Source organism: Camelus bactrianus, chromosome 10, assembly GCF_048773025.1.
Source record: "Camelus bactrianus isolate YW-2024 breed Bactrian camel chromosome 10, ASM4877302v1, whole genome shotgun sequence".
NCBI lineage: Eukaryota > Metazoa > Chordata > Mammalia > Artiodactyla > Camelidae > Camelus > Camelus bactrianus.
Window position 1 is genome coordinate 59865707 of NC_133548.1, and position 21197 is coordinate 59886903.

Sequence of the window (21197 nt, forward strand, 5' to 3'; positions counted from 1 at the left end):
TAAGCCTGGGGAATGTTAAAATAACATGGATAAACAAAATCCCAATTAATATGAGTCTTGCATATATGGCAAAGAAACTAATTCCATGGGCTTAATCCTGGGAAACCCTTCCAACAACCCTGTGGTGGACTTTTGCCTCCCTTGTAAGTAGCTGGAGCAGGCTGCATGCTTCTAAGATAATTCCCCCAGAGGACATCTCTTAGTAGGCATTTAGCCCCTAATAAAATCCTTGCAAGAGGAGAACCGCTCAGCCCTATTTTAATCCGTCTTTGGTCTAACAGCGACCGCAGGCCTTTTCAGAGGGCTCCGTGTCCATCCAGCATGGGTTATGAGAGTGCCCGATGGTCTAGCGCAGCGGCGGCTTCCCCCAAGTCCTCACAGCGAGAAAGCACCTCACGAAGGACACAAAGGAGCCTGTGCCAAGCAGAGGCAGGTGCTGGATCAGCACAGAGTTTTCTTTCTCAAATTAAGCTATTTCTTTCAATCCATAATTCAGTAACCCGGACTCAAAGCTGAACTCCTCCTCATACTGAGATACAAGTTCTAGGCTTAGTTGAGGTGCTTCAACTAAGAAGATTGTTTTTTCCAAAAGAGGAAATGATTTTTTTTTTTTCCCAGCAATCACTATAACACTCAGATTGCAATTGAGTAAAGAGAGAACCAAAGGGGACACAGCTGTTTTGTGCCTGTGGGCTGGAAGACTTTGTGGAAGAATCCAGTTTGATTTAAACCTTGAATAAAACATGGGATTGGGATTGATGACAAAGGAGAAGAGAATCCTGCATGATAATAGCTCCCATTTGAATAGAACTTTCTCCCTCACAACACCTGCATTATTATATTTGACCTTCACAATGGCTGTTTGACATAGCACTTATCGAATGGCATTTCTAATGGCTTATTTATAAGTCCGTGTCTGCACTAAGTGTGGAACACTCCAAGGGCAGCGACTACATGCCTCTCCTGTGCTTGTTACGGTGCCTGGTGCAGAGTTGGTGGGCTGGGAGTGTGAGAGAAAGAAGTCAATTCTACTGTCATGAACACCTGGTATAGACAGGGACTAGTAACCTGTATTATAGATGCAAAAACTCAGGTTAATGGAACTTGACTAAGTTGTCTAACTCAAATAAAAGGCAGAACAGTGCCTCAAATATGACCCTAAACCCAGATCACTGCCACCACGCAATACTGTCCCTGTGCTAAGGTCCAAGATGCACGCTGAGTCAAGGTGCACGCTGACACCCCCTTGTGGAGCAGCACAGGAAATGGCTACGCCCAAGGTGGTGTCCATAAATGACCTGATAATCAGTTCCAAAGCTCTGTATCAACGTTGGCCTGAGCACTGCAGAGATGACTCCTGGGGAACTATAGGATAAGAGAATGTTCCCAGAATTTTGCAGTGGTTCCTGAAAATATGATTGCTGTTCAGACCAAAGCCTCCTTTTGACCTTGATTGAAGCACATCTGCTAATTCACGCAATGTAAATCTGATGTCTGAAGAGCACTTTAGTGTCGAGGCTTGATTTTTTTGGTTGGATATCCACCACCAACGTGTTTATTATCTATTCAAAGCTCCTCTTTTAAGAAAGATATTTTTTGACTATTTTTTCTTATTGTGTAAAATGGCATGTGCCACAGACATGAGGCACTGGGTCAGTTCCAGTTCCATTCCCTTTGGGATGTTTCACATGCTTCGTATTTATCTTTGCACCCCTTCCTCCCTCCCTCCTTCTTTCTTTCTTTCCTCCTTTCTTTTTCTTTCTTCTTTCTTTCTTGTACTGTGGTGAGGACACTTAAGATGAGACTACCCTCTTATACTTTCTGGTGAACATTGCAGTATTGTTGTCAATTCACACCTGTTAGGAATGGCTATTAATCAAAAAAAGCCACGAAAGATAACAAGTGTTGGTGGGGATGTGGAGAAATTAGAACCCTGGTGCACTGTTGGTGGGACTGCAAACTGTGGCAACACCTGTGGAAAACAGTATAGAATTTCCTCAAAAAATTGAAAACAGACTGTCACCTGCTCCAGCAATCCCGCTTCTTTTTTACATATCTTTTTTAAACTTGCTTTTTATTTATTTGTTTTAATTTGGTTGGGGGTTAGGTTTATTTATTTCACTGGAGTTACCTGGGATGGAACCCAGGACCTCATGCATGCTAGGCGCACACTCTACCACTCAGCTATACCCTCCCCCTGCACTTCTGAGTATATATCCAAAAAAATTGAAATCAGGCTCTCGAAGAGGTATTAGCATTCATTTTCGTGTTCTTTGCAGCATTCATCACAGTAGGCTAACAACCTAAATGTCCATTGATTGGTAAATGGATAAAGAAAATGTATCTCTTCTGAATGGACATTTTTCCAAAGAAGACATGCAAATGGCCAACAGGTATGTGAAAAGGTGCTCGACGTCCTCGGGGAAATACAAATCAAAGCCACGATGAGACACCACGTCACACCTGTTAGAATGCCCACTATCAAAGAGAACAGAAATAACTGTTGTTAGCAAGGATGTGGAGGAAAGGGAACGCTTGCACACTTTGGTGGGAATATAAACTGGTGCAGCCACTGTGGAAAACAGTTTGGTGGTTCCTCAAAACATTAAAAATCGCACTGCTGTATGAATCCAGCAATATCCCTTCTGAGTATTTATCCAAAAGAAATGAAATCAGTATCTTGAAAAGACACCTCTGCCCCCATGTTCGCTGCAGCATTGTTTACCATAGCCAAGATGTGGAAGCAACCAAAGAGTCCATTGGTGGACAAATGGATAAAGAAAATGTGGATAAAGAAAATATTATTCAGCCTTGAAAAAGGAGATCCTGCCATTTGTGACAACGTGGATGCAGCCTGAGGGCATTATACTAAGTGTAATAAGTCAGATAAAGACACACACTGTGTGAGCTCAGATGTACCACGGAAAGGAAAAATATGGCTTATGCTGTTCTTAGGAGAACTTAACGTATAACATTTGTGAAGGGACTGCTAATGGCAGCAATCACTAGTCTCGGTCTTATCTGTTTTAGAACACCTCTAAGTCAGAACATTACTTTGAAGCTGACTTTGGGGGGCAGGAGGAGCGGGCTACCACAGCCGTGCTCATCTGTCCCTCAGCAGCCAGCCGGCCTCTACTGCGCTGCAAAGGCAGAATCTTTCTCTTCTGTGGGCTCTTAATTGTATGTAAGTGTGTGCCTAGCCCTTTCTGAACACTCAATTCAAGTTTATTATTATTATATAGTTTCTATTACTCTGCATTCTCTTTGCGCTGGCATAGGCTATTGTTTGTGATACTGAGTGAGGAGTTAATCTGATAAATAATTGTTCTATGGGAGAGGGGTTCCATACTAGGTTGCAACGATCTGTTTCTCTGGCTCTGATCCCCAGTGGACAATTGATTATCAAGGGCGTTGGTTATGATTTGGTCATTCATTTATCTCCAGAGTCTTGTAAGTGCTTGGCTCATAGTAGGTGCTTAATAAATGAGCATTACACGAAAGAAGAAATAACTGAATGAATGAAAGACAAAAGAATCCTAACATAGGCATTACCCTTTGGGATAATCTTCAAATCTGAGTTCCTTTTTCATTTAATAATGATCATTGTGACATCATTGTTACCAGATACTCTAAGGCTTTATTAAACATTTGTACCCACTAAAGTTAGATGCTGCCTCTACTGGGTGAAAATCAGTTACTCAACTGATTGGGGGTGGGTAACTTCACATAACTGCTGTCATGATATAGCAACAATTGAAAAAAAAAAACACTGTGCCACCCTCCCTCCTTCAAGCACTGAGTGGGGACTGCAGACCTATCTCATCTGATTAAGGAGGCTCTTTCTCAGAGAGAGACTGGGAGGCTCAGAACGTCCGTGCCTCCCCTTCATGGGGTGTCACATGAGCACAGCAGATCGCAGACTCAGAGGAGCACTGGGGTGGAATCCCCCTGCTGAGACAGGCGACAATACGACTCACTGTGGGGGTTCCAGCCGTTCCTGACGGTGGACCGTCTCAGATGAACTCCCACGGTAACGTGGTTTAAAGAGTTCCGGGCTCCGGGCCCTGTTTAGGACTCTCTCACTTCTCCTGCAATCGGGAGGACTCTGCTCTGAAACACACTTAGACTGCCCACCGTGAAAATAGGAGAAGACTGCAAGGGATGCTTACAGACAGAAGAAGGAAAAGAAAACTCACATAAAGGGAAAACAGCAAATCAGCTACATGTCAGTAAAAATAAAAGGTATCTATCTATCAAAAGGGAAAACAGCAGTGTACTATTTCACAAAGCGAGACTGTTATGGATCCACAGAGCATTCCTATTCCTTTCCAAACTTGGGGGTGGAGGAGGGGGGAGGGAGATGTGAGGGGGTGTCCCTGAGGCCCCGCCAGTGCTGCAGATGGGGTCACGGTGCTCTGCTGTGCTCTGACTGCGTGCTTTGTTAAACTCCTCCTCTCCCGCCAGGCAGCGTGGCTCTGGAAGGATCTCTCCAGGCATGGAGTCCATAGGGTTCTGTCCATGCTGTAGTTTCATCACAGAAACCATAGGCAAGTGAGACGCTGGGTGACACACCTGGTTTTCTGTGGTAGTTTGAGCTTCTCTTAGCCCTCCCTGGGACTGGTTGTTCGGTGACGGCCACAGAACCAGCCCAGATGTTTGCAGAGTGAACATGGTACTTGACTATGACTTTGGGAAGCAGCTGGGGGAGGAGTGGGAGTGGATAAGAAAGAGGGCCTACCAGCTGCTACTCAAAGTATCTATAAAGTCTCACCCAGTTAGCCTTTCCCCAGCTCTCCCATTCAATTCTGGAGCAAGCAGATTGGGATCAACTATTCTGACCCCTTATTTAGAAATAGTTTACATTGCAGTTGTCTCCTTGCTGATATCGTAATACTGTTCTCTTAATGTCTATTTTAAACTCATTTCTATGTCTGTGTGTGCATGTGTGTGTGTGTGTGTTTATATGAATAATTATGAAGTTGGAACAAAAAGATGCGAAGGCCTTAGAAACTGTGGCCTCTCCTGCTGTAAGTCTCCAGGCCTTTTTTCCTCCTTGATGGGAAGCTCCCTGAGGGGACTAAAGGACTCCTTCTCCATCCCACACACTCTTTCTCTCTTTGTCAGTTTTTATTTGATACTAAAGAAATGGGAAGGAAGGAAAAGTAGGAAGGGAAGACTGTTTGTTCCCACTTAACCATGCTTTTCCGTGGGGCTGAGGTGTTTGGCCCAGCGGGACCGTCTGTACTCCAGCGTGCAGGTTCCCCTCTGCCTTGCCATTACCTGGCCGACATCCAGACAAGCGGGGAGACATAAAGCTAAATGGTATCTTACTGCTGATCATTCCCAGTGTAGACACATTGAGTAGCTACCCCCGCAGATCTGGACCGGACCCAAGGAAGCTTGGTCTGATTGACCTGCGGTCCCCTTACCCTCTGTGTCCCACTTCATCCTGTCTCCTCCTCCCCCATTCTCAACCAAGACAGCCTTGAGCAAATCCAGTCGCTGGGCCGATCAGGACTGAGTTCCAGTCCCACGAGCACTGCATGACAGGACTGAGACGTACTATTTGCCATGAATAGCTCATGTCATTCCCTAGGCAAATGGATTATTCCAAAAATATCAGTTTATGGACTGACTAAATCTGAATGACCTTGGAAACTTGGTACACTACAGATTCCTAAGGTATTTTGCCCAATATTTTGCCCCAGGTCGTTTGATAGGCAGCCAAGTTTGCTAGGTTAGGGAACTCCCTTCTTAGACGGTTGCCTCAAATCAGAAGTCACTTTGGTCAGAGCCCCTGCGCTCATTTGATGCAGTCATTTTCACCTGGTCCAGCCAACTCTGATGCTGTCTGGCTGATTTTCAAGTGCAGGAATTATGCCACTTTGTCATATCTGGATGGAAGGAAACCGGGGACCCCAGTAGCAGTTTTTTGAGTTTGCTCCCAAGAATGATCGACTGAGGCTTATCTTCCAGACACACTGAGATCCAAGGATAGCCGTGTAAAGGGAGTGTGGGCATAAGGACATCAGGTCCTCCGGTGTGCACACAAGTGCGCCTGTCCACGTGCACGTGCTCGCACCGCCTTGTCTCTGGGAGCCGCGGACAAAGCCGGACAAGCTCTCCATCAGAGCTGCTATGAAGGATCGCTCAGGCTGTAGGCAGCATAGATCAGGGCACCATTTTCAGGGGCTGCGATGCGAAAGCCCACCCCGCCCACTGCCCTCCCAAAGTTGTGCACTGTCCTCGGAGAAAGTTAGACATTATTTTGAAAACCAGAAGGAACCCGCTGCTGCAGAATCAAACAATGTTTGGGGGTGGAAGTTCACCGGGATTGAATTCTCTTCTTGCTCTGCAGCTGGTTCTCAGGCTCTGCCCTCAGCACATGCACACACACGTGTACACACTGTACTTTCTGCACTTCCCGTTTCCTTTAATCCATGCTGATTTGCAAGAGCTTCCCCTCCACACCTCTGTACCACAGGCAGATTGGGAAATACCACAGCAAATTAGAGGTGGAGAGTGAGTTCATGGGTGATGATCTCCCAACTCAGGGCTTCTCCAGGCTCCTGGAACTGTTTAATGCCAGTCTTGGAAGCCTTGATCTCCAGAGCCCTTTTCTCGAAACCCCATCCCATGCAAAAAAGCACGTTTATTTCATGCAACACGGCTCAGCTGATGCTTAGAGTTCCAGCTACCCCCGGTTGGGCACAGCTTGGTTGGGAGTGCCTGGTATGAAGGAACATGCACAGCACAGCGACAGAGAGTGTCCCCCACCAGACACAGAGAAGGAAAGGAGCTGCAAAGCTACGGTAGCTAGAGGAGGACCAGCTTTCCTGATCTCAGGTCACGAAAAGCCTCTTGCTTCTACAGTTCACCAGTTTGGCAGAGCATTTGCCCTTGGCTGTGAGATGGCATTTTACATTCAAAGTAAGTCAGATTAATTCCCAGGCTTGCCCGGCATCAAGGCGGGAGTCTTCCCTCGACTACAGACCTTCCCTCAAATTCAGTCCTAGGCTTTTTGCATTTGTTTTGTTAAGTGATCAGACAGTCCTGAAATGTGAATTTCCTCCAATCTCTTCCACTCTGCAAACTCCACAGAAGCATTTGACCAGTCAGTTAAAATCCACAGGGGAGCGGACTGCGAGCTGAGGCCTCAGACATGCAAAGCGCACAGCCCTGGGGAGCAGCAGCGTCCCATCACTGTACACGAGGACGGCATGAGCTTTGCAAGTCAAACACACACAGAAACCCAGCGGTGGCCCGGGGGGGACACACTGTATGGGAGGCACAGCTGAGTGGGACCCTGCCCGGGGAGCCACCTGCTCCTGCGGCTTGCGGACATTTAGTTCACAGCACCTCAGGCCACTCACAGTTTGCTTACCTGCTCATTGTCGCTCTCCCACCATTCCCCATACTCCCTTTGGGGGTGAAACACTCTATTTCCGACTTGTGCTGGGCCAGTCTCCTGTCTTTGTACCTGGTGAGCATGAACAGGACAGGAGCAAACAGAAAGATGTGATTGTGTGCTTAACTGGCCGGGCCGGGGGAGAGCCGGGGCTGCGGAGGGTGGCCCCGTGCCCCGAGAGGGTTCCTGCTTTCCCTGCGATGTCTGACCTGCCATACTGCAGATGACTGTGATGGTGTGTGGATAACACTGGGTGGCAATTTTGTCACTTCTTGGTTAAGCCACGTGTGATCTACCCTTTTGCATTGCCTACTGATCACATTTAATGGTCAATGGTAAAAGGAATGTAATTCTTAGCATCTAAGAAACAGATGAATATTGATAAGTTAGAATTTATTTCATGTTTACCATGTGCCAGACATGGTGCTGGGACTTTGCCTAAATGGAGTCCTGGCAGTAACTCGAGGCAGAGCTTCTGTTACGATTATATCCATTTTAAAGAAGCAGAAACCCAAGATTACAAGGATTAAGAAGACTGACCAAGGATTTTGAACATGGGGATCTGAGTTTGAACCTACACTTTTAGCCATTATAATGTGTTGCCTTCCAGTTTAAAAAGTCATTCTTATCACTAATGAACCTTCACTGAGAGGGACTATGTCTGAGCATTACTTTAGAGACTGGTGATGCCCAAAGAGAAAAGCGAGGTCCACGGCTGTGAGAGGTTTCTGTAACCATCAAGCTGATGTCTGACGGTCAGCATTGGGCTACCTGCCCTGTGGAGGGCGGCTCCGGCAGTTTTCACAGGAATTGGCAATTCGCCATACCTGGAAAGTATTAGACAGATGTTCCATCTAAGGTAAGCAGTGAGATTCCCAACGTTTGTCTGCTATGTGGTGCATCAGGATGGGCCCTTATATTTGTATGGCAATTTTCAGAGCCAACACACTTTCACAGAAAGAATCTCTCTTTTTACCTTTATTCATCAGTTTAAGCCTGTGGGGTAAAGAGGCACTGTTCTCCCCATTTGCCAAACGCAGATACAGAGACTTACTGAACTGACTTGACCAAAATCATAAGCCTAGTCAGTACAGAACAGTAGTCAGTCGAGCTTGCAGGGGTCCAAGAGTCTTAAGGGTTAGGACCTTTCTTACCTTTTCCCCTTCGAAACCTGGAGCCTGCTCTGAAGCTGCTTCATCCACTTCCCTGGGATTCAGCAGGCAGCGAGCAAGTGCCTTACTAGACTTACTATCAGAAGATTTGTTTACCCTTGATAGAGTCACTTTTTAAAAAAACGTTTCTTTTCCTGCTGTCTCAAAATTAATATTAGATAAGACAGAATGCAATAAAATTAAAATCATCCTTTGTCCTGGGATAAAGACCTTCCTCCTAAATTTTCTCTCTTCTAAGATGTTGAAAGTATTTAGTATTTGAGTGAAAGTGAAATGGCTTATTACATCAAGCAAAATGGATGGAGTGGATTACCTTCTTCAGTGGACAAAATTCTAGGCAAAGGGCTTTTGTCCTGGGGATATAGAGATAAATAATCCACAGGTCCTGCCCCCTAGAGCTCACAGTCTGGTGGGAGAAGGACGGGGAGAAGATAATGTGTACAAAGTAGCTTTAGGTCTAGGCCGGAGAGAAGAGAGGAAAAGAAACTTTCTTAGAGAAGGTACAGCATCTGACCAAACCAGACTGAGCAGCCTTTGTTTCACCAAAGAAAACCCCTTAGAAGAGGCTCTCTTGTGAAGTACCCACCATTGAGGGACGTTCCACATTTCAATAGAAAATATTTTGTGCTTACTTGTGAACTGGGTTGCACAACCAGAATGCTGCTCTATAGCTTAAATTAAAAGAACATTACTATCTATTAACAGAATAATAGAATTATTCATGGTAATCTAGTTCCTTAAAAAGGGATCCTTAAAGTATTTTTGAATATCTTCTGTTAGGTTAATCTCCAGTTAATTTAAGTCTTTTCATAGATATTTTAGGACATCTATACTCTTCATGTTCATAACTATCTGTCTGTCTCTCACACTCTCATACTCTCTCTCTCTCTCTCTTCCAGGTACCCTTACTTATGAAACAGATCCTAAACAGATAGATTCTATTCTATCATAACCCAACCTCCTTTGGTAAAGGATTTTACAAAACAAAAAATACAAATCCCAACTTATTCCAATAAAGCAAGAGATACATTAGACTTTTTGGAACTTTCAAGTAGTTCTTGTATGCATAGCAAGATAAAAATAAATATCATTTGCAGATTGGGAAGCTTTGCTTCAGATGGAACCCTTCCTGCCTGTCTATAACTATAATTACATCTCAACTATGTTTACCAGACACTTAAATAGACTACATTTTCATTCATTCACTCATTCATTATTCCACTCACCTATCATGTGCTGTTTAAAGTAACTAATAATGCTATTATAGTCCCTGCTGCAGATGCACAATTCTTTCTATTTGGGTTTATTTCAGAAATATAGAACTGTCAGTTAAAAATAGTTGAAGCTCACAATAGTCAAGACATGGAAACAACCTAAATGTCCATTGACAGATGACTGGATAAAGAAGATGTGGAATATATATATAATGGAATATTACGCAGCCATAAAAAAGAATAAAATAATGACATTTGCAGCAACATGGATGAAACTAGAGGTTATAATATTGAGTGAAATAAGTTAGACAGAGAAAGACAAATATCATATGATATCACTTATATGTGGAATCCAAAAAAATAATATAAATCTTATTTACAAACCAAAAATAGACTCAGACATAGAAAACAAACTATGGTTACCAAAGGGGAAAGGGCAGGGGAGGGATAAAATAGGAAGTTGGAATTAACAGATACACATTATGATATATAAATTAGATAAACAACAAGGTCCTACTGTATAGCACAAGGAACTATATTCAATTTCTTATAATAACATATAATGGAAACAAATCTGAAAAAAAAAAAAGTATGACTGAATCACTTTGCTATATACCTGAAACTAACATTGTAAATCAACTACACTTCAATAAAAAACAAAATTGAAAAATATAATAGTTGAAGCTTTTCAGAGTTTATAGCTAATAAAATATCAATCAAAATTATTTCTCTTATATAGTAAATTCATATATCTTTTAGGCACTTACTAAACATAGATATGTGCACATGTATGCACAGATATACACACATACTTGTGAGGCGCTGTTTGAAGTGCTTTACAAATATTAACTCAATTTTCAAATAAAATGCTTTGTAACTACTTTCAAAGTCATAATAGAAATAATAATAACAACACAATATTGAATATGCCAGGTTCTTCTCAGTATATTATCCTCAATTCCTAAAACTGTCTTACAAAATAGGTGCTATTATCCTCATGCCAAAAAGGCAGGCATTGAGGATCAATGCCGGTAAGACGAAGCTCACACCGTTTACGAGTGGGGAACCCAGGATAAGAAAATATGCCTCTCTGATTGCACAGCTCATCTTATTTCCATTCAACTTCCCTGTAAGTAACAATATCAGTAATTTTAGAAACAAAACTGTGAAGGCTTATTATTCACCTTTCTCACCTTGGCCTCATTTTGCAAATAAGTAACAGGGTTAATAAGGATGGCTAGTGGAGGATCTAGTATAGGCATTCATCTGTGTTCCCTCACTTGGGTTCCAATAGATGCACTACATATGTTTAACTTACAGCTTTCAAACCACTTACTGAGTGCTCCACGTGCAAGGCACTGTGATAAGGAGCACGTGGGTAACTCTGTGGCACTGATAAGTTCACTGTCTAGAGTGGGAGGATGAAATGTAAACGGATAATTTTTAAATGATGTGAGAAGTTTTATTATAGAAACAAATACAAGAAGGACTCCCAACCAATATTAGAATAGCAGGAAAAACCTTGATGAGGGACGGTCCTCAGATAAATCTTGAAGGTCGATCACAAAGGCAGTGTGAAAAGACAGGTAGGCAGGCAGAAGAAATATCAAGAGCAAACACATGGAGAGGCTTAGTAGCATGGTGTGTATGGGGAAGCAGTGCTTGGTATTTTTTACTGTAATCAAGTGTAAAATGAGACAAGGTAAAAACGCACTGTGTGGATGGAGAGGGATCTAAAAGGTAGCTCATGGATGAATTTATACTATAGGCTGTGAGAGTCCACTGTGAGATCTTCAAGCCAAGAAAAAAAATGTGGTTAGAATGTGGTTAGAGTTGACATTTAGATAAAAGACTATGGATTTAAGGGAACAGAACTAGGGATAGACTCATTCTATTGCAATGGTTCTTGTGAGAGATGATGAGAAAATTCCTTGGGGTATTGATATGGATGAAAAGTAGAGAACAGTTTCAAAAATATAAAGGAGGTAAAATGAGTAGGATTTACTGATGAATTTAAGAGAGAGAAGTGTAGAATGCCACTCAGTTACTGCCTTGGGTGGTGCACATAACTAAGTTACGAAAATATAAGAGAAGGAGTATATTTGGAGGAAGAAATAAAGAGCTTCATTTTGGAAGACTGGGTTTGAGATGCTGGTAGAACACATAACTGAACAAATTCAATAGACACTTGGATTTAAGAATCTGAAAGTTAGGGGACTGTTACATTCTTGGGAGCCATAAGCGTACAGATGGTTACAAATACCACAAAAATGTTGAAAGTGCCCACAGCGAGCAGGTCAGCTATGGAGTGGCGGGGGGCAGGGGCTTACAGATTTGCTCATTCTTCCTGTTCGAAACTTCTATTACACAGTTAATGTGAGCATTCCCTCAAAACATTTTCTTAGTGCCTACTATATGCCGGATACTGAATTCAGAGTTCTTCAATCTGCTCTCTCTCTCTATTTTTTTTACAGTCTCCAGATTTCTAGATCTGTGCTCAGTATAGCTCTGATGCTTTGGTTTCTGGGCGATAAACTTGACATGAAAAACTGTCACAATAATTTTAATAGGTTTAAGAATGATTTGGTCTGAAATTAGCTTTAGCTGCCTTCTGCGAGGATTTTTGCTGTTTTCCTTTGGTACCTCCTTTGTCCAGGAAGCTCTAGTTCCTCTTTATTCAATCCTACAAGAGCCCATGTTCATTGGCTGAACTGAAAAAATATGCGGGTAATCACTTAGGACTGGAAGGTAAATACAGTTTCTCCATAATGATTTGAATGGCAAAATTCCATTTCTTCACTCCCTTTCCCCTGTCTCTACCAATATTTACTAGATATTGGATTACTGAAATTTCTATATAGGCTATGCGGTCCCAAATGAGTCCAGAATGAGGTGAAAGACTAGAATAAGATGAATACATTCAAAGAAAAATGTGTACATTAGGTGAAACAGCAGGTATTGTGGGGATGATGCCTGACGCTGGATGGATAGAAATAAGGACTCCTTATGTGAAGGAGGTTCAGGTAATGAGTCTACCAGAGGTAGGATGGCTAAAATGATCATTCTAGTTGCACTAGAATTTAATTATTACAACTGAAAACTGAGCCTATGGGGATGGTTTGCCCTTTATTCGGCACTAAAGTAACCCAGAACAACAGCAGAGCTTGGTGCAGACAGAAATTCTTTACCCAGAAGTTGGCAGTAAAGAGTAATTATAAACACAGTCGAAAGATGGAGGGGTAGCTAGATGTCAAGAGCCTCGAAGAAGGTGGTTTTTAGCTTTTACTTTCCTACGTAAGATGTAAGATGTGGAGGATGCCTGGAAGCCGCACAGAGTTGCTGATTCCCAGCTCTGAGCCCCGAGGAGTACGTGATGTGGTAGACGAGTAACCTATGAAAGGGCTGCAGGGGAGGGAACCAGGTTTTGCAGTAAAACACAGTAAATGGGGTGTTTAGTGAAGAAGTTGAAGATGAAGGAGGGTCTTTGTCATCAAACAGGGATTACAGACAGGGCCTTCAGATGGCTGGAAGGGAACAGTCCAGTGGGTGAAACAAGGACCAGCATGTGTAAGTGGAATTCCCCTCCAGGGTGCTACTTCTGAGATGCTAGGGAGGTTCCACTGCTGAATTCTCTCACCCGCCCCTGACATCAAGCGCAAAGATGTTCCATCTTCCACGGGGGAGGAGGCTCATGGAGCAGATCCTGCTGAGAGTAGAGATCCCATATTTGGAGGGATGTTTTCTGATAGACACTGCAGACTCTCTAAGAATATGGCTGAGATGAGAGGGGAAAACCAGCACTGAGATCCCAGAGGTCTCAGCTCTAGAGAGGGAAAGGGACAGAAAAGGAGAAAGCTAAGGGTGCCAGAGGCACATTTCCTCGACTCCACACTTTCACAAAGGCCTTGTCCATCTCAGGGTGTTGTTCTTTCCAAAACTTACCGTGAGAAACAGTTTTGCTTTACCGTCTTCTCTCCCACACTGACTTACATGGTGCCCCACACTCCGCTCCTTGCAGGAGCATTGAGCTAATTCTTTTGAACTCTTACAACCCTTGGCCATTTTCTATTCCCACATTAGGTATCGTTCAGTTTAGTGAAAACCACAGAGAGCTATTTCCCCCATGTGTAGAGGGCATTGTACACATATTTTACTTTATCATCCTTTAAAATATTTAGAGAAAAAAACCAACATGGTCTCTCTTGGAAATCAATGAAAGGGAGGTGGAAAATGCTGGAGATCCCATGTGTGCTTTCTGTGCAAATTCAGTATGGAGTGGCTACTAATGGGGGAGGACAGAAGGGTTGGGGAGTTAGTGGGTAGGAGAGTATCCCTCAAGGAAATCTCTCATTTAAGCTGTTATAAATGCATCTCATTTACAAAGTAAATTTCAATCCTCTTTTTCCTCAAGTACTTTCTATTATTCAGAATAAAAGTATGGTATGAGCAGAGAAAAATGATACGGAAGGAAAGAGCCTTTTTGGCCAATAAAGTAAAAATTATTGAAGTAGTTATAGAAGAAATCACTTAGAAAGTCACAGAAAACCCAATAAGGTTGCTGTGAAGAAGGCAGAGTTTTGAGGCTAAGATTAAGCACAAACCTGGAAAAGTAGAGAATTTTAAAAAATGATGAATGAAAAAAAAAAAAACTTGTGAATGGATGTGTGGATGAATAAATGAAAAACATGGCGAAGTAGCTGGAGGGGTTATCAAGTCTCCAAAGGGCTTTGTCGTTTGTTTTGCTTGGTTTTCTTTTTAATAAGTGGAAACTGAGGCAACTGTGTAGACTTAGGTTGAGACCTAGAAAGAGAGAAAAAATTAAAGATGTTTGGGGAAAGGGAATAACTAATCTAGAGTTTTGAGATAAAATAATTATAGAGAAAAAGGAGGAAAGAACACCCTTCTTTCACTTACACTTCATGATTAACCAGTCAGCATATCCCGCCGGCTCCATCTTCAAAAAATACCCAGAATAGGACTGTTTCTTAGCTCCTCCTCTATTTACTACCCTGGTCCAAGTCACCATCATCTTTTACTTTGAAAATTATAATAGCGTCCCAACTGGTCCTGCTTCTGTCCTTACGAACAGCCTCCCCCGCAACCCCCAACCCAACCCAACCCAACCCAATCTCTATACAGGAACCAGAACACTCTTGTCAAAACAAAAATCCTTTTATATCACTTCTCTGCTCAAAACTCTCAATTAGTTACCCACCTCTCTGAGTAAAATAAAATTTCTTATATTGGTTTACAAAGTCCTATACAATCTTCTGCCTCCCCCATTATTCCTCTGATCCCATAACTTAACATTTCCCCCGCTTTCCCACTTCGTTCTGCTTGGAGACAGCAGGCACCCTCCCACCAAAGGGCCTTTGCTTTGGCCTTTTCCTCTGCTTTCAGTGCTTTTCCCCAAACCATCCTGAGGGATTACCTCTTTTAAATCTTCTCTCAAATGTCACTTTCTCAGTATAGCCTGCCATGACCACTCTATTTAAAAATGCGACAGTGACCCCACTGTTCCTGCTCTTCCTGTCGCTCCCTGCTTTGATCTCACCCAACATCGTTTATATTTAACTTAGTTGTTTTATTTACTGTCTGTTCTTGCTAGGAGGATCTTCAGCAGAATGTGAGCTCTGTGAAGGCATGGACTTTAGACTCTTTTCTTCACTGCTGTCTTTCCAGTGCCCGTGACATTGTCAAGCTTCTTACCAGTGATTATATTTGTTGACCAAATACACGTATGCATGCACGCGTGAATGAACGAACGAAAGGAGAACCACGTTATGGGAAAATGTTCAGGTGGGGAGGAGGACAGACCAGCGAGCTCATGATAAATGGCATTAAATCTCTCAAAGTTGGAGGGATAATCAATGAGGGTGGAATGGGTGGAACCTGAGGTTTGAGAACGCATGGGTAGGACAGTGAAATAGCCACCTTGGGCAAGAAGCTCATGGAGTAAACAAAAGACAGAGGGGAAATGACTGGCAGGCAGTTAAACACAGAAGGTTGTATAAAAGATGCTTGTTTTTAAAAATGTATTTGTCTCTTCTTCACATAGTTCCCTTTGTAAAAATGAGCCATCCCATTCTTATATTCAAGATGTAGTTGCTAATTAGACCAAGATGAGAACCGAAACCCCGTTTGCTTATCAGTTTCAGCCAATGATCACAAGAGAGGGTCTTCTGGAGTTTTCTAACAATTTTTTCAGTCTTATCAAGAAAACACGGGAGAACATGGTCCTTTTTTGCGACAGACAGTTGTTTAGATGTGACACCTGACAGTGCTACAGCCATGCTGCAGGCATGGAGAAGCTAAGCCAACATTCCACAAAATGATGGAAGAGTAGAGGAATGTAGATCCTAGACAAGGTCTCTGAGCCACTGAATTAGCCTCTTTTAACTCAGAACTTCTTTTTATGTGAGATTAGTTTCCTTATCACATAAGCCACTTTGAATTAAGATTTAGACTCTCTGATACTCACATCCTCCTACATCTTACGTTGCCTTCATTACTTTTTCTACCAAGGTTGAGTCCAAGAAGTTCTAAGGTTATAACAATTTATAGCATTTACTTATGTTTAGATATTTATAAGGTGTGTGTGTGTGTGTGTATTTATGAAAACCCTTAAGAAGCAAGTTACTAACAAATACTTTAGTCTTACCCAGTCATTTGTATTCTCTTAAATATTGTTCTTTTTAACACATGTTCTTGTGTATAAAAAGAGTATGGGAGTCTTCACAGATTAGATTTGCATAGAAAAAAACAAGAGGGAGATAGGTAAAACAAAGAATTGTTTTCTTTAATCCACATTTAAAGCATACCTAAGCACTTGGCCCTTAACAATCATGATAAAAACACCACTGTTCACTTGCTGTAAGCTATGCTAATCACAACCAGTGCAATATTGGGATTTATAAGAAAATGTGTAAGATTTCAGGGGACCAAAATATACTTCTCATGGACATCTGGTCTTCCTCTGCTGTTCTTGGCTCACAGCTCTAAAAACTCTTGCAATTTCCTAAGTATTGAGAGTGATCAGGATATCTTCTGTGATGTTAACCAGGGGACTGCTGGAGCTCACCTAAGGATGGGGCCCGGTTGCCAGTGGACCCAACCATGAGATGAGAGGGTTAGAGGTTTCAGTCCTGCCTTTTTGACCTCCAGGGAGAGGGGCTGGAGATTGATTTCAGTCACCAGTGGTCAATGACTTACTCAAGCCTGCCTGTGTAGTGAAGCCTCCACAAAAACCCAGAGGAAGGGTTTGGAAAGCTTCCAGGTTGGTGCCCTGGTAGAGATGTTCAGAGAGTAGAGGGCCTGGAGAGGGCATGGAAGCCCCGTGTCTCTTCCCACATAGCTTGCCCTACGCATCTCTTCCATTTGACTGTTCTGAGCTGTATCTTTTTACAGTAAATCTAGTAAGTACAGTTTTTCTCTGGGTTCCGTGAACCATTAGCAAATTTATCCAAGCCAAGGAAGGGATTGGGAGGACCTCTGATTTATAGCCAGTCATTCAGAAATACAGGTAACAACTTGGACTTGTGACTGGCTCTGAGGTCCAAGGAGAGGGGCATGGGAACCTCCATTCTATAGATGGTCGGTGACAGCTGTTGGGGGAAGGCAGACTTGTAGTACGAGCCCATAACCTGTGGGATCAGACGCTAGCTCCAGGTAGGTAGTGTCAGGATTGAATTGGAGGACACCCAGCTGGCGACCAAGGAATTGCTTGTTGGGGTGGGGAAGCACCACCTCCCCACCCCCAAACACCACTGGAACTAGGGCCAGGGACCCAAAACAACCAGTTACTATGTGTTTAGTGTTGCATTCTTAAACTGATTAACTAGTGATTTTTGGTCACATACCTTTGCAGAGTTGGCATTAGTGCATATATTTGCCAAAGATTCCCCTCAATTACCTTTCATGTCATTAGACTGAGAAAGTGTCCAAAAAAAAGAAGAAGATGAAGGAGAAGGAGGAGGAGGAGGAGAAGAAAACAAAGCTTACTGTCCCTGTGTACGGTCCCTTACCTCATCAGTTACAGATCCATGTCAGAGCGGTCCTGGTTCTACTCAGTGATGACTTTGGAATTCTCTTCCAGGCACCATCATATCTAAGCTTGATTATAGCAAATTTAGGAGCCAGCTTTTATTTCTTAGTCCCCCCTTTCCCTTTGCCTCCCTGGCTTTGGACAGGATGCTTCTGCCTTTAGTTATCAATCTTGACTTCGCTCCAGTCATTGTTCTCACTGCCCCTTTGTACCGGTACAACCTCTATAACAGCTCTGGACACGTTCAACCCTGTGCCCACATGGTTTCCTCAAACACCAGGCTAGACCTCAGCTTCTGGATGACAGGCAACGTTCAGATTAAACACCTACCCACAGGTGAGATCGTCAGTGATCACCCAGAAACACAGTTTCTAATTTTAAAATGTCTCAGGCAGAATGCACACGCTGCATTTTATTTTTCAGATTTATTGCCCCATTACCTTTAGGACCATCCTAATTTTGGATCCTGACAGTGATAAAGTGAGGAGAGAAGCTATGATGTACATCTGAATGAGATTTAAAATACTGCAAAAGCTTTTCCTATACCATTTAATTCTCTCAACAAACTAAGTAATGTAATTCTTATCCTCACCTTTCAGATATGGAACCCACGGCTCAGAAAGCTTCTCAGTCTGGCCAAGGCCTCACAGGTGGTAGAAACGGGGCCAGAAACCAGATGTCTTACTGCCAGACATCATGCTCCTTATTAACACCGCCCTTTTCTCTTCATTTCATGCTGGGAAAAAACCCTTATCTAAATAATCTGATAACCCATTTGAGAGACCGAAAAGGTCATACCCGAAAGTAACAGTGTGTACTTAGTGGAGTTAGGCTTTGAGCACAATATACACTTATTTTTTTCAAAGGTCAAATTTGACTACACAGTGTCCAATTGCAATAAATCACCCTCTAGGCCCCTGGCCATTCCTCTGACTGGAGTTTGCAGACACGGGAACACACAAAGATCCAAGGCTTTGAAAGAGGCATTGCTGAGAAGACCAGTGTCGATGTGTGGGATCCTGTGTGAAGAAGACAGACAGGACTGTTTTAGCAACGCTAAGGTGTTACCGAGGGAGCTGCAGAAAAGCCCAAGTCATCCTTTCAAGTCAAATGGATCAAAAGTGGATTCTAGATGTAAACAGAAGGAAAGTTCTTAAGAATGAATCTTCAGTTCAGAGGCGAGGAGTAAGGCCAAATCTAGTTCCTTAGAACAAAAGTCATACTGCGAAGTAGTTCCCATGCCCATCTCACCCTGCTGCCCTCTCTGTGCCCAGACACAGGGAAGCGTGTCAGAGCGGTTTACCATGTGTCCCTGCAGGGCTTGTGGTCTCCATATACAGGAAAATGGCGTTTGCCCAGACTTGACATGTCAAGTTGATTCATTCAAAGATTTCAGGTTAAAAACAAAAGTTGAGCACGATTAATAGGCCCAGAAAATAATGTCAGAAATGAATGTAAGTTGTGAAAGTATTTGAGAAGCGGCAGGGAACATGGGGCTCTGTCCTCTGTAAAACAAGAGGAAAGTAAAAGTGGACAGGTTGGGGAAGCAGTGCAAATAAGCAGTTAAAATTGTAAAGAATTGGCAATGTTGACCCAGTAAGTCTATTCGGAGGAATTTATGCTAAAGAAATGATTCAGCAGAAGCTCAAAGTCTTCTGTAACGAAGATTTTTCCCTTCAGTGATAGAGAAGATGGCGAAAACAATACAGAACAAGAACAAACAGACCACTGGAGAACAGTTTAATACATTACAGCACAGCGATGTTATGGAAATGTGTTAAATTTTGTATTGAGTATAGCCTTTCATTTAGCTTCCAGAGAATTCCCAAAGGATGCATTTTTAACCCCATTTATGATGAGAACTTGTTCTCGGATATGAATCATCTTCAGTCATTGCCTTTTCACTGTGTACTTTCCCTTCAACGTTGCTGTTTGTTTCACAGTCAACAGAAACCCAGGAAGACACAGATTTTAAAGCCAATTCTAAGGTGCTTTACAAGCTTACACAATATTCGGAAAAGAGAACACTTGTCAGGGAGAAGCGAATGTTGGCCAGAGGGAGGGTCTCCACACCAGAACAGGATCAGCCAAAAGGCACGTGGCAGTGGCATTAGTTTAAAATGGCTGCTTTCTGTTTTAGGATTGCGGAATTTTCAGACAAAATAATTTATTCTTCCTAAAGACGGATGAGTAGTTTTCCAACAGGAAATTTTTCTCACTTATTATTTATTTATTTACTTTGGTGCATGAAGACTGGAAAAGCTTTGCAGTCATACCAAGCTGGTAATAATGACAGTGGGAGCCAATGTTCACTGAGCACGTGGAATAGACCAAACGCATTCTAAGTACCCAGACTCACTGATTTAATCACTGCAATGGCAATGATTGCCTTTGAATTAGGTACTATTTTTACCCATATTTCACAAGTAAGGAAGAACCAGGACACAAAGATTAAGTAACTTGTTTCTCACTCAAAGGCTGGTTGCAAACGCTAACAGCCATTTGCAGGGCTCAGGTCTGTCTTTAAACGGCTTAAGGCACACCAGTAACCGTGCTGTTTTTCAATCCCTGTCATCTTTTTCTTCATCTCCTGGCTTGAGCCCCTGCCTCTGCTCTGTTTTGACCCTTACTACCGGCATAGATAGGGGGCCTGATCGCCGTGGTACTGAGCGTGGTTACAGTCTGCACTTAGAAACTTGTCTCCATCTGGGTCTGTTGGAGCCCACAGCTCAGTGCTTCTTTCTCTAGAAGCAGATTTGCTCTGAAGCTAATGGAGAACCAGGGCCCCTCACACACAGCAGCCCCTTGCAAGGCCCTGTTCCTGTTTTTGTATTCACATCCTGCCATCTTTTTCTCAGTAGAGCCCCCCACCCCGCAATGGCGTGAACTTGAAATCTCACGAAACCCCGCTTCCCAGAGTTTGCCTCCCTTCTCATTGGGCTACCATAAATAAAGTAGCTGTGCCATGTACACGTGCTGATGCTTTCTGAATTACAATTTCCTTATCTACAAAATGGAAATGTTGGGGATCAGGTGAGATAACTTATGCCAAATCTTGATCTTAGTAGGTGGATATTAATGTTACTCTCCTGTCATTCTGATAACGTCTATATCCAGGCAAGTTTTTCCCAGAGAGTTCTGATACAAAACTATTTTGTCCTGTTCCCTTCACGTGTCCCCTAGTATTTATGAAACCATGAGTCCGCATTTAGAACATGACCCATATCAACTCCACTGAATCTTGTGGGTTAATGGCACTTCGATTTTTGGCACCCTTCAGACCTAGCTCATGTGCTCTGTCTGCTCCCACGTGCCCCAGCTCAGGCTGCTGTGGTTTTGGCTGGATTTGAAAATGAGAT

General features: G+C 42.9%; 1 protein-coding gene across 8 annotated transcripts in view; it reads right to left on the reverse strand.

The window, feature by feature from the left end:
* GRM5 (glutamate metabotropic receptor 5) overlaps window positions 1–21197 on the reverse strand; it is a 368565-nt gene that overhangs the window by 9145 nt on the left and 338223 nt on the right. For 3 of the 8 annotated variants that reach the window (XM_074372825.1, XM_074372822.1, XM_074372820.1), the window contains exon 8: window positions 7385–7480. The exons of 4 other annotated variants lie outside the window; for them this stretch is intronic. In XM_074372825.1, the coding sequence (XP_074228926.1) occupies window positions 7385–7480 (96 nt within the window). The remainder of the gene's footprint in view (window positions 1–7384; window positions 7481–21197) is intronic. One more of the 8 variants, XM_074372826.1, reaches the window with a different exon arrangement.